Source organism: Physella acuta, unplaced genomic scaffold (assembly GCF_028476545.2).
Source record: "Physella acuta isolate Inbredline_101_S28 unplaced genomic scaffold, ASM2847654v3 ptg000794l, whole genome shotgun sequence".
Classification (NCBI taxonomy): domain Eukaryota; kingdom Metazoa; phylum Mollusca; class Gastropoda; family Physidae; genus Physella; species Physella acuta.
In genome coordinates, this window is record NW_026732312.1 from 329,265 (window position 1) to 341,674 (window position 12,410).

General features: G+C 37.1%; 1 protein-coding gene across 2 annotated transcripts; it reads right to left on the reverse strand.

The window, feature by feature from the left end:
* Positions 1 to 596: 596 nt before the first annotated feature.
* LOC131951009 (TRPL translocation defect protein 14) lies at positions 597 to 10,630 on the reverse strand. Of its 2 annotated transcripts, none has more exons than XM_059313255.1 (13): positions 10,358 to 10,630; positions 7,828 to 7,895; positions 6,949 to 6,986; positions 6,801 to 6,838; positions 6,032 to 6,160; positions 5,491 to 5,573; positions 5,103 to 5,219; positions 4,436 to 4,513; positions 3,346 to 3,441; positions 2,692 to 2,788; positions 2,228 to 2,319; positions 1,781 to 1,896; positions 597 to 1,028 (listed from the first exon to the last, which is right to left on the reverse strand). In XM_059313255.1, the coding sequence occupies exons 1-13, from the start codon at positions 10,569 to 10,571 to the stop codon at positions 893 to 895; spliced, it is 1,302 nt and encodes a 433-aa protein (XP_059169238.1). In that variant the 5' UTR covers positions 10,572 to 10,630; the 3' UTR covers positions 597 to 892. The 2 variants fall into 2 exon arrangements, with proteins under 2 accessions (XP_059169238.1, XP_059169239.1); XM_059313256.1 differs by lacking the exon at positions 10,358 to 10,630 and adding an exon at positions 9,953 to 10,050.
* Between the last annotated feature and the right edge of the window lie 1,780 nt (positions 10,631 to 12,410).

A 12,410-nucleotide genomic window follows, 5' to 3' on the forward strand; every position in this document is an offset into this window, starting at 1 on the left:
AAACCAAAATTGAAATGCTTTACAAAATAATGTCTTTATTGGATTCTTACTTTCAGACATTCATGCAGAATACAGCACCACAACAAATTTACTAAATCCATTATTAGAGCTAATACAATAGAATAAATTACTATGAACACAAAGTCATTACAATTTTCAAAACTATAATCAAAACTTTCATAAGGTTTACAAGGGGGTCGGCGTGGTCGAGTCGGTAAAGCTCATGGTTGCTAAACCGAAAAGTCTCGAGTTCGAACCCTCGGGCAGATGAGGCTCGTTAGCTGGGGACAGCCACTCTTCTAGGAGAGACAACTCCAAAATTAAACAACTGCTGCCTTGTAGATTGTTCTTGGTTGGACAAAGGCTATGGAAGCAAATCCAAAAAAGAAAAGCAGGCTGAAATCGGAGTCAATGGCCTCAATGGCGCATAACCAGTTGACACGTAACGCTTAATTGTGTTGGAGGCGTGGTCGAGTCGGCAAAAAGCTCATGGTTGGTAAATTCGAACAAAGTCTCGAGTTCAAACCCACTGGCAGATAAATCTCGATCCCCTTCAACACTAATAATTAAGAACGAAGAAGATGAAGAAAATAAGGTTTACAAAACTGTAACACTACATTCATAATACAACAACTAACAAAACTACAACAATCATAATTTCCTTACAAGTTACAACTCTACAAAAATACCATCTGTACAGTTTACAAAACTAGCCATGTAAATATGGTCATGCTACAACCCTAATGCCCTGTATGTGAAGCACTACAAACACACTACTCTCTACTACAGCTGAAGTGTTAGAGCCTACCCTGATGAACAGTTGGCTATGACAAATCAATAAATATAATGACCTAATATTTACAATTTGTTTTGTTCTCTGGGTGAACTAAACTCACGATTTTATAGACATGTTAAACATAGAATAATTGGGGTCATAAGTCACTTCCTTTTCAACTTGAAGAAAATCTGGCAATGCTAGCTGTTTTCTTTCTGTTGTGAAAACCTCTAATATCAACAAGCCCATACACCTGAGGAAACAAATCAAAGGTCAGAGGTTCATTATAATATCAGCTGTTCAAATATATCATGGATGATGTCATAAGTTAATCACAACAGCTGCTCAAAACAAATTATGGCAGTGGTCATAAGCTTATTACATCAGCTGTTCTAAACAAATACAGGTAATCTGAACAATTATCTAAAATGTGTTTCAACAAGAAAAGTAAAAACATAATTATTTTTTAAATATTTCCCATTCTAATTTAATTTATTTTTTAATAAACAGCATAGAATGCAGACAAGCAAAAATATTGCATTCTATACCTAGGGGAGCTGGGCTGTTTTACACTTTCGGATATGGGGAGCCTTACCTTGGGGGAGCTGGTAAACCTAACCACAGGGAAGTGGTGGAGGGTGGGAGTTGGGGAGCCTTACTTTGGGGGAGTTGGGGAGCCTTACTTTGGGGGAGCTGGGCTGTTTTACAATTGGGGGATCTGGGGTGCCTTACTTTGGGGGAACTGGTAAACCTAACCACAGGGAAGTGGTGGGAGTTGGGGAGCCTTACTTTGGGGGAGTTGGGGAGCCTTACTTTGGGGGAGCTGGGCTGTTTTACAATTGGGGAGCTGGGGAGCCTTACCTTGGGGGAGATGGGGAGCCTTACCTTGGGGGAGATGGGGAGCCTTACCTTGGGGGAGATGGGGAGCCTTACCTTGGGGGAGCTGGGGAGCCTTACCTTGGGGGAGCTGGGGAGCCTTACCTTGGGGGAGCTGGGGAGCCTTACCTTGGGGGAGCAGGCTCCTTATATATGTCCAGCTGGTAGTAGTTATTGTTCCACAGGAAGCAGCGCCGGGTCTTGTAAATGGTGTAGTGATGGTCATCACGCTGGGCCATGAGGATCTGTGGAGAGGTTCAAGGTCAGGGTTAACATTCAACCCACATATTTAGCCACCAAAAAACCTAAAATCAGAACAAGTGGCATAGCTGTGCTGGGGCAGGGGTGGTTGTCTGCCAAGGGAGCCAGTTTGTAAATACAATCAGAAATATACAAATCAATTAATTAAAATCAGAAATATACAAATTCATTAATTAAAATCAGAAATATACAAATTAATTAATTAAAATCAGAAATATATAAATTAATTAACAACTTAATGTGTGAAGGGTGTACATGTCAGCAATCTTTTTTTACAATCCTATTTTATCATTCCATAATTTGTTTGACACAAACCTGATAGTCTTTCTCTGAGATGGGCATACGTAACTCAACACTCTGATCATTGATTTCAGGACGACGTATCGTATGTGAGTAGGTCCAGTTGTCTAGAACAAAAAAAAGCATTGTATCAAAATGAAGTTCAGAACATGTAGGTATAAAATCAGATGTAACAGAATGAAGAAAAGAAAGCTCTACTGAAATGTACTGCAGTTTTTGTTAATAACATGTTCAAATAAGAGCTCATTTTAATTTAAGTCGGGGGGAAAAAAATCACAAATGCCAAAATAAGAAAACTTAGTTGGTATGGGCATGTGACAAGATCAAACTTTCTATCTAAAGCAATAATGAAAGGCACAGTGCCAGGGGAGAGAAGAAGGGGAAGGGAATGACGTCACTGGATGGGTGAAAAGTTAATTGGACAAAAATCTTGTCTCAGGGCTGGTCAGTGTTGAATTATTTTGAAAATTTAGACCTACTGGCCTGGCCACGTTTCCGAAGTCTGGCTTGCATCTTTCTGCTGGGGGTAACTAGATAATCATGGATGACATCAAACTCCTGGTAGTGGGGGAACTCCTGGAATAGAATTATCATGTAGCTGGATGAGATTAGATTACGTTACATATAGCTAGATGAGATTAAACGTTACATGTAGCTAGATGAGATTAGACAATATCAATGGGAGAAGTGACATGTAGCTAGATGAGATTAGACAACATTACATATAGCTAGATGAGATAAGACAATATCAATGGTAGAAGTGACATATAGCTAGATGAGATTAGACAACATTACATATAGCTAGATGAGATTAGGCGTTACATGTAGCTAGATAAACATGGATAAATCAATGAGATAAAAATGATCAATAAGAAAACTTGTGAGTGAAAAAGAAAATATATTTGGTGGAAGCCATTACTATGAAACTAAATAAAAGACACAAGCCCAATCTACAAATTAAATTCTATCAAATTGACACACAAATATACCCGTTTGTAAAGCCGATAGATTTTTTAACAAAATGTATACTATTTTTTTTTTCATTTTAATTTTAGCCCACAAGCCAGCCGTTATGCTAACAAAAACAAGGTGAAACAAAGCCTTAAACATTTGAGATGTAAGTAGCCAGTTACCTCATCAGTAGGCAGACATGAGACCAAAAACTTTCTCTTGATGCTGTTGGGTGCCAGTCTGTCTTGGGCATCAATTCCAACCCTGGCACACACTGCCTGCAGAGATTAGAGCACATCACATTTGTGTCTCAACATCACATCACATTTATGTCTCAACATTAGAGCACATCACATTTGTGAGTCAACATTAGAACACATCACATTTGTGTCTCAACATCACATCACATTTGTGTCTCAACATTAGAGCACATCACATTTGTGAGTCAACATTAGAACACATCACATTTGTGTCTCAACATTACATCACATTTGTGTCTCAACATTAGAACACATCACATTTGTGTCTCAACATTAGAATACATCACATGTGTGTCTCAACATTAGAACACGTCACATGTGTGTCTCAACATTAGAACACATCACATTTGTGTCTCAACATTAGAACACATCACATTTGTGTCTCAACATTAGAGCACATCACATTTGTGTCTCAACATTAGAATACATCACATGTGTGTCTCAACACTAGAGCACATCACATTTGTGTCTCAAGACTAGAACACATCACATTTGTGTCTCAACATTAGAGCACATCACATTTGTGTCACAACATCACATTTGTGTCTCAACATTAGAACACATCACATGTGTGTCTCAACATTAGAGCACATCACATTTGTGTCTCAACATTAGAACACATCACATTTGTGTCTCAACATTAGAATACATCACATTTGATTTGTGTCTCAACATTAGTCTAATGTTGAGACACAAATCAAATGTGATGTATTCTAATTTAGAATACATCACATGTGTCTCAACATTAGAAAACATCACATTTGTGTCTCAACATTACATCACATGTGTCTCAACATTAGAATACATCACATGTGTGTCTCAACATTAGAATACATCACATTTGTGTCTCAATATTACACATGTGTATCATTGTTTGTTTGTTTAAACATTATCTTATTAAACAAATCTTATTTTTTAAATATGTTGCTATGAACAAGAAGTTTTAAATAATCTAGTATATTAATTATTGAACAACCTGGTGCAACAAAGAGTGAGAATGTAATCTACTTACAGCAATCATTCTGGAAATTTTAGTGTCAAAGTCAGTGGAGTTGTCAATCACATCATAATAGGGGTGGCCTACCCAGGCCTGTGGGGGTGGAGGAATTATGTCAGATCAAATAGAACATCAATGTTTTAACAAAAAGAAAATACAACACTGTTGTAAGTATAGTTGAACTGTGCTAACACTGCTGTAAGTACAGTTGAACTGTGCCAACACTATGGTCAGTACAGTTGAACTATGCCAACACTATGGTCAGTACAGTTGAACTTTGCCAACACAGTGGTCAGTACAGTTGAACTGTGCCAACACTGGTCAGTACAGTTGAACTGTGCCAACACTATGGTCAGTACAGTTAAACTGTGCCAACACTGTGGTCAGTACAGTTGAACTGTGCCAACACTATGGTCAGTACAGTTGAACTATGCCAACACTATGGTCAGTACAGTTGAACTGTGCCAACACTATGGTCAGTACAGTTGAACTTTGCCAACACAGTGGTCAGTACAGTTGAACTGTGCCAACACTATGGTCAGTACAGTTGAAATGTGCCAACACAGTGGTCAGTACAGTTGAACTGTGCCAACACTATGGTCAGTACAGTTGAACTGTGCCAACACAGTGGTCAGTACAGTTGATCACTATGGTCAGACAGACAAACAAACCATCCACTCACGTCAGCTGTGACAGAGTCCAGCTGTCTGGCATCCTCTAGGTCCTCGTGTCTGGTCATGTGACCATCAGTGGAGTAGAAAGCCTCCGCCCCTTTGGATGAGGACACCATATGAATAACCTGCAGTTAGAGGACCAGAAACAGCTTTAGCCCACACGTAAGTGAGAGATCTACCAGCAGTACTAATGTACTGAACAGTTTTTGATGTTCACACACAGAAGTTGCACGATATAACAGAAGAATTAGGGGAACTATATGGAACAAAATTTATACTTAATAAAGAGAACATGTCTTGTTAAATAAGGTTGTCATTTTTTTTTAGTTACACAGGAGGGGTCAAAGTTTATGCACAGTTGAGATAAGGATTGACTAAAAATGAACAGCACCATACCTGGTCATAGCGTTTATCTCTCAGGTTCACCTCATTCCAGCCATTTAGTTCTTTCATCTTGCCCCAATCACCGGGTTGCAGGTCTAGTGAAGTAGAGAGGAAGGAAACATATTATTAACAGATTATTACTAGAATATATTCATTAATAAATATTATTAACAGATTATTACTAGAATATATTCATTAATAAACAATAAATCTGCTATTAGTGTAGACTATCATTGTAAATAGGTGGTCTCTTTCATCCATTTTATACATACTCAACTGTTCAGCATACTATTTTGATACACTGCCTCATTATCAAAATCTTGTACAAACCAATACAAGATGAAAGAAAATCTATGGTCATATCCAGTGTTTCATTCAGACATTGTACTCAGTGGATGGGGAGATTTTTAATTTTTCACAGAGGAGGGAAGGACAGTGGGTGTGTTTGGATGGGGGGGGGGGGGCGGACTCAGTGCCACCCTGAAGAGATGCCCAAAAGAAACTCTGGTCATATCAACAAACACACAACTAAACACGTTGACCTCTGACCTACATGCTGAGCCATCCATGACGCCCCTATCACAGATCAACAAGACATTCTTCTGTCTGACTGCTGCCAGATGGTGGAATGTATCTTCTATAACCATCATGGTCTTTATGATGTCTTCTTGGAACTTGAAAGCTGAAATGTTGGGTAAAGGGATGTATAGATTAGGACAGGACCATCATGGTCTTTATGATGTCTTCTTGGAACTTGAAAGCTGAAATGTTGGGTAAAGGGATGTATAGATTAGGACAGGACCATCATGGTCTTTATGATGTCTTCTTGGAACTTGAAAGCTGAAATGTGGGGTAAAGGGATGTATAGATTAGGACAGGACCATCATGGTCTTTATGATGTCTTCTTGAAACTTGAAAGCTGAAATGTTGGGTAAAGAGATTATATGGATTAGGACTGGATTATCAATGTCTTTTTGATGTCTTCTTGAAACTTGAAATATTGGATACAGAGATATATGGATTAGGACTAGATTATCAATGTCTATATGATACCTTCTTGAAACTTGAAATATTGGTTAAAGAGATATAGATAAGAACTGGATTATCAATTTCTATTTGATATCTTCTTGAAACTTGAAATGTCAGTTAAGGTAACGCAAGGACAAGGTGTTAGGGAAGTTACATGCATGAATAAAGCTAGTAAAACAGAGTGAGCTGAGATACCACAGAAACAATGTATAATGTTGTTCTATAACACACCTGTTATTATGATTGGACACAACTATGTGTATAATAATACAAATAGCACTGCCATAACCTACCTTGTTCTCTGTTTAACTCCTGAAACCTGACTCCTCCACTGAAAGTAGAATAGACTAGTTTTAACATACATCATAACATAAGAAGTATACACTACAATTTTACCCCCATTCAAATCTAACTTTACATAAAAAGCTTTTAAAAACTCACCTCAGGTAGGCCAAAGCTGATTCTGGGGAGCGATATACCTGAAATAACAGTTTGAAATGACTGACAATTTGATTTCATTGCTCTTTGTGTTTTGAAGTATGGATGAACGAAAATTTTTGGAAACCAGTCATTCAAGTAAACTGCATTTTCTTTGAAAAAAATCTGAAATAATGCTACCTTCCATCCTAATGAAATAATGCTACCTTCCATCCTAATGAAATAATGCTACCTTCCATCCTAATGAAATAATGCTACCTTCCATCCTAATGAAATAATGCTACCTTCCATCCTAATGAAATAATGCTACCTTCCATCCTAATGAAATAATGCTACCTTCCATCCTAATGAAATAATGCTACCTTCCATCCTAATGAAATAATGCTACCTTCCATCCTAATGAAATAATGCTACCTTCCATCCTAATGAAATAATGCTACCGTCCATCCTAATGAAATAATGCTACCTTCCATCCTAATGAAATAATGCTACCTTCCATCCTAATGAAATAATGCTACCTTCCATCCTAATGAAATAATGCTACCTTCCATCCTAATGAAATAATGCTACCGTCCATCCTAATGAAATAATGCTACCTTCCATCCTAATGAAATAATGCTACCTTCCATCCTAATGAAATAATGCTACCTTCCATCCTAATGAAACAATGCTACCTTCCATCCTAATGAACTAATGCTACCTTCCATCCTAATGAACTAATGCTACCTTCCATCCTAATGAACTAATGCTACCTTCCATCCTAATGAAATAATGCTACCTTCCATCCTAATGAAATAATGCTACCTTCCATCCTAATGAAATAATGCTACCTTCCATCCTAATGAAATAATGCTACCTTCCATCCTAATGAAATAATGCTACCTTCCATCCTAAGTTTTCAAAAAACGTTCCAAGCCTGATCTGACCTGTAGTTTTACCCCCACATGGACCTGCATTAAAAATAATTTTAAATCAGAATTAAAAAACCAAAATATTGATAATGCTTTGTTTGCTATTCAATTTCAGTTAGATAAAACAAATTGGTCAGAGTCAAAAACATGCAACCACATATAATGGCTTTTATTTTTCCCTTTATTTATGGCCTTATGGTAGAAATTCACTTCTATAACATATTTAATTTTAACACCTGGTTAACTGAAATAATAACAGATGATGGGACGGTCTGGTTGAGTGGTAAAGCGCTAGACAGCTAACCTGAAAGTCATCAGTTTGGATCTCAAACTCGAGTCTGTTCATTATTTATACCTGGTCTACTAGCTCTTGACTAACGTTGGGGAAAGTAAAGGTGGCTAGGCAGAATGGTGACCACACCATCCCTTCATTTGCAGGGAATCTTATGAGATGCAAAACGGCGAGGTGATGATGATGTCACACCTCAGCCTAAAATCCCCTTCTCAAACTTGCAGTTTTATTATTTTAAGCATCAATTTTTTTTCTTAAATATTTACTCAGCTCAGTCAACATAGAGTATATTGTATATTTAATTAATCCATTTCAAATACAATTTACAAAGATTTCTAAAACATGAATTAACAGCTAAAAATTCAGCTTCTAAGATTAATTTAAAAAACTGCAATAGTGTGATGTCACACTTTCTAAACCCCCTTCCCCTCATCATAAAATTTCCGAATCCCCACTCCCCCCTATGGCTGTGACATCATTTATGGATGACCTCTTAACCATAATAAAATTCTACAGGTAATGTCACATATTTTTTTCTCGTATTTTCCTCCTGCACTGTATTTAACGCCAATATCATTTTATCACCACCAAAAAATAGTTTGTCCTTAGAAGTCTAGATCTAGTATAATTTAGAATCTAGATCTAGTAAGAACTAAAAATTCATTAGAGATGAGCATTAGACTAGTGCATAAAGTTTAAGTAGGCCTAGGGCCTATGCCTAAATTACTTACATAAATAAATAGTATTACTTAATTAGGGATTTAATAATAATTATTGTTAACTTAAAGGCCTAAATATTAAAATAAATCATTGCTGTTATAGTTAAGGGGTCATCCATAAATGACGTCACGCTTTTTAAAAACATTTTTTACCTCCCCCCCTTTCCTCCTTCACATATCACAAAAAGCCAGACCCCCCTCTAAAATGATGTCACAACTCAGCCTACAACCCCCTCCCCTCAAAACTGCAGTTGAAGTTGAAGTTTTGTTAAAACATCGATATTTTTCAAAAATCTTGTCTGAACTATGTCAATATAGAATATAGAGTATTTTGATCAATTCCTATAGGCCTAACAGTTTATTAAAACAGTTTTCTAAAATGCGAAATAATGGCTAAAATTCATTTTCTAACATTGCTTTTTTATAATGCAAAAGTGTGACGTCACACCATCTAAACCCCCACCTTCCTCCTCATCACATACTGATACTGTCACAAAATTATGGACCCCCCTACTAAGAGTGTGGCGTCATTTATGGACTACCCCTAATCTGCCTAATGGCTAATATGTTAAAATAACTTAAAATGGGGTCGTCCATAAATGACGTCACACTCGTAGGGGGGAGGGGGGTCCGCAATTTTGTGACGGTGTGTGATGAGGGGGGGGGGGGGGGGGTTCAGATTGTGCAATGTCACACTTTTGCATTATAAAAAAGCAATGTTAGAAAACGAATTTTAGACATTTTGCATTTTAGAAAACTGTTTTAATAAATTGTAGGACCTAATAACAATTGATTAAAATACTCTATTTTGACTGAGTTCAGACAAGATTTTGGAAAAATATAGCTGTTTAAAAAAATTCAACTGTAATTTTGAGGGGGGTTGTAGGCTGAGGTGTGATGTCATTTTAGGGGGGGGGGGGGGGAATCTGGCTTTTTGTGACGATGTGTGACAGAGGGGAGGGAGGTAAAAATCGTCAAAAAAAGCGTGACATCATTTAATTTAATCACATTTATGATTTATGGATGACCTCAATATTCATTAAAATTTTAATACTTTAATTTAATAAAAAATGAATGGTACTTACTGAGGTAACTCATTATTCAATATTGCATTTAGTGCCATTAATTAGGATGCTAGTACTAGTTATTTAGATCTAGTTGAGTTGTTACTGTTGTTAGACGTAAGGGTCTTAGTAATAGTATTCTAGATCTAGGCCCTAACTTTTAACTTAGTAACTAGATCTAGATCTATTACTAGAATCTAAGTACTAAGAAGTAGTAAGTAGAATCTAGAATCTAAGATCTAGATCTAGTACTAGTTAGTTAGTAGAAGGTCTAGTTTACTTAGCAGCCTCTCTATTATGGAAGGCAACACTCAAGAAAATCTAGATTAAGTCTAGAATCTAGCGACTGGTGTCACGAAAACGAAAAAGCCAGAAGTCGAAACAAAAAAGTCAAATAAAAAATGTTATTCTTTTTCTTAAGCTTACCCCCAGTCAATACGACTTTATAGAATTTTTTATTTTGATTTTCACTAACGTTTTGAGACATGTCAATAACTGTTGCAGATTGTTTCGATGAGGTAGAATAATCATTATAAAATAGCCTTGAATATGACAACGCTGCTATTTTAAATTTAATAAAGCAATCGAAATCTGTAGATCTACATGGAAGACGAGAGAATAAAATGCGAAATTTCTCCATTCAACATAATTTGAGGTTACATAAAAACTATGAATGTTGTTTGGGTCACAACCTGCTGATGCAATAAATGAAACAATTCACCCGAAAGTAGGGCCTGTTGGCCTACTAACTTTTTAAATTTTTAATGCCAACGAGTGCATTTTATTTATACATAGGCGTAGGCGGGAGGATTCATGGGCGGTGGCATCTCCCCCCCCTCTATTTCGCGTTTTAGAAAACTGTTTTTATAAATTGTAATAGGAATTGATCAAAATACTCTATGTTGACGGAGTTCAGACAAGATTTTTTGAAAAATATTGATGTTTTAAGAAAAATTCAACAGCAATTTTGAAGGGGGGTGGGGAAGGGGGGTTGTAGGCTGAGGTGTGACGTCATTTTAGGGGGGGGGCTGGCTTTTTGTGACGACATGTGACGGAGGGGGGGGGGGAGGTAAAGATCGTCCAAAAAAGCTTGACGTCATTTATGGATGACCCCTAATATCTCAATATTTTGGCAGGTAATCATTAATTGTATTGGAGGAAATTACCGTCCAACATTACAATTAAGAACGACAAAGTAAGAAAGAACATTCCCACACAACTTCCATTACGTTATATATGTGTCAAGATTCTCAGCACGTGCAGATGTCTTTACTACAGTTTTTTGTATAACAACGAAATATAAAAATTATATTAAAATGGGTCGGGAAAAGGAGTCTGCTTAAAACATCAGGTACATGTTCTGGTAAAACAATTTTAAAAAATAGGGAGGAAAAGCGACCCTTCCCGGCGCCCGGGGACAAACTTTTCGATTTGCACCCCCCCCCTCGAGATTTCGATTTGCAACCCCCTCCCCCTCAAACTTTCGATTTGCACCCCCCCTCCACGAGATTTCGATTTCCACCCCCCCCCCCCCCCCCCCCCCCCACCTCGAGATTTCGATTTGCACCCCCCTCAAACTTTCGATTTGCAGCCCCCTCAACCTTTCAATTTATTTTTCCAACCCATTTTGGCGCTCCCTAAGGTCGGCGCCCGGGGACATATGTCCCGTCCCCGTCCCCCCCCCCCCCCGCCACCCCCCCCCCCCCCCCCCTCGCTACTCTACTGATGCAGGCCTATCATCAAAGTGCAGAAAAAGAACAAAAACAAGTTTTTTTGTTTTTTTAATTTTCTTTTTTTTTTTTTTTTTGCAATCACAATCTACAGCTTTTGTAACAATTGACGTTATCTGAAAATTGTTTTTTTTTTAAATTATCAGGTGATGGGTGATCAAGCCCAAATGTTATAAAACAAAATGTATTTCTTAAGAACGCAATTATCAGTCGCCAATATAAACAACATAATCAGAGGGGGGGGGGGGGAAGAGCGTCTACTGGCCACTCCCCCAAACGAAACGGAGAAAAAGTCCGAAAGAAACACTGAACACAATGTTTTGAAAAGCTTATAAAAGTTAGTATGTCGTTGTAACACTTGGAGAAGGGCGGTTTATTTCGTAATTTTCCAGTATCTAAACCGTGCGCAATTATAGGCCTAATTAATACTAATTATAGTTTTTAGTTAATCGTTTTTTAATACCTTTTCAATTTTTATTAATTTGCTATTTTATTTTACATTTTAAAACATTTATTAACTGTACGTAGTGTAATTAAATAATTAAATATGTGTATAATTAAATAAGTTTTAGTATAATTAAACATGTGTACTCTGTATTGAACAGAGTAATTTCCCCTGCGGTTGCTCGCTGCTTACCTTTACTGTTTACTTTTTAGTTGTTTTTTTTTTAATTATTTAAAATTACTTTCACTGAAATTAAAAATATGTGTGGTCATCTTTATGATGATTTTAGTATTGCTGCGCGTTT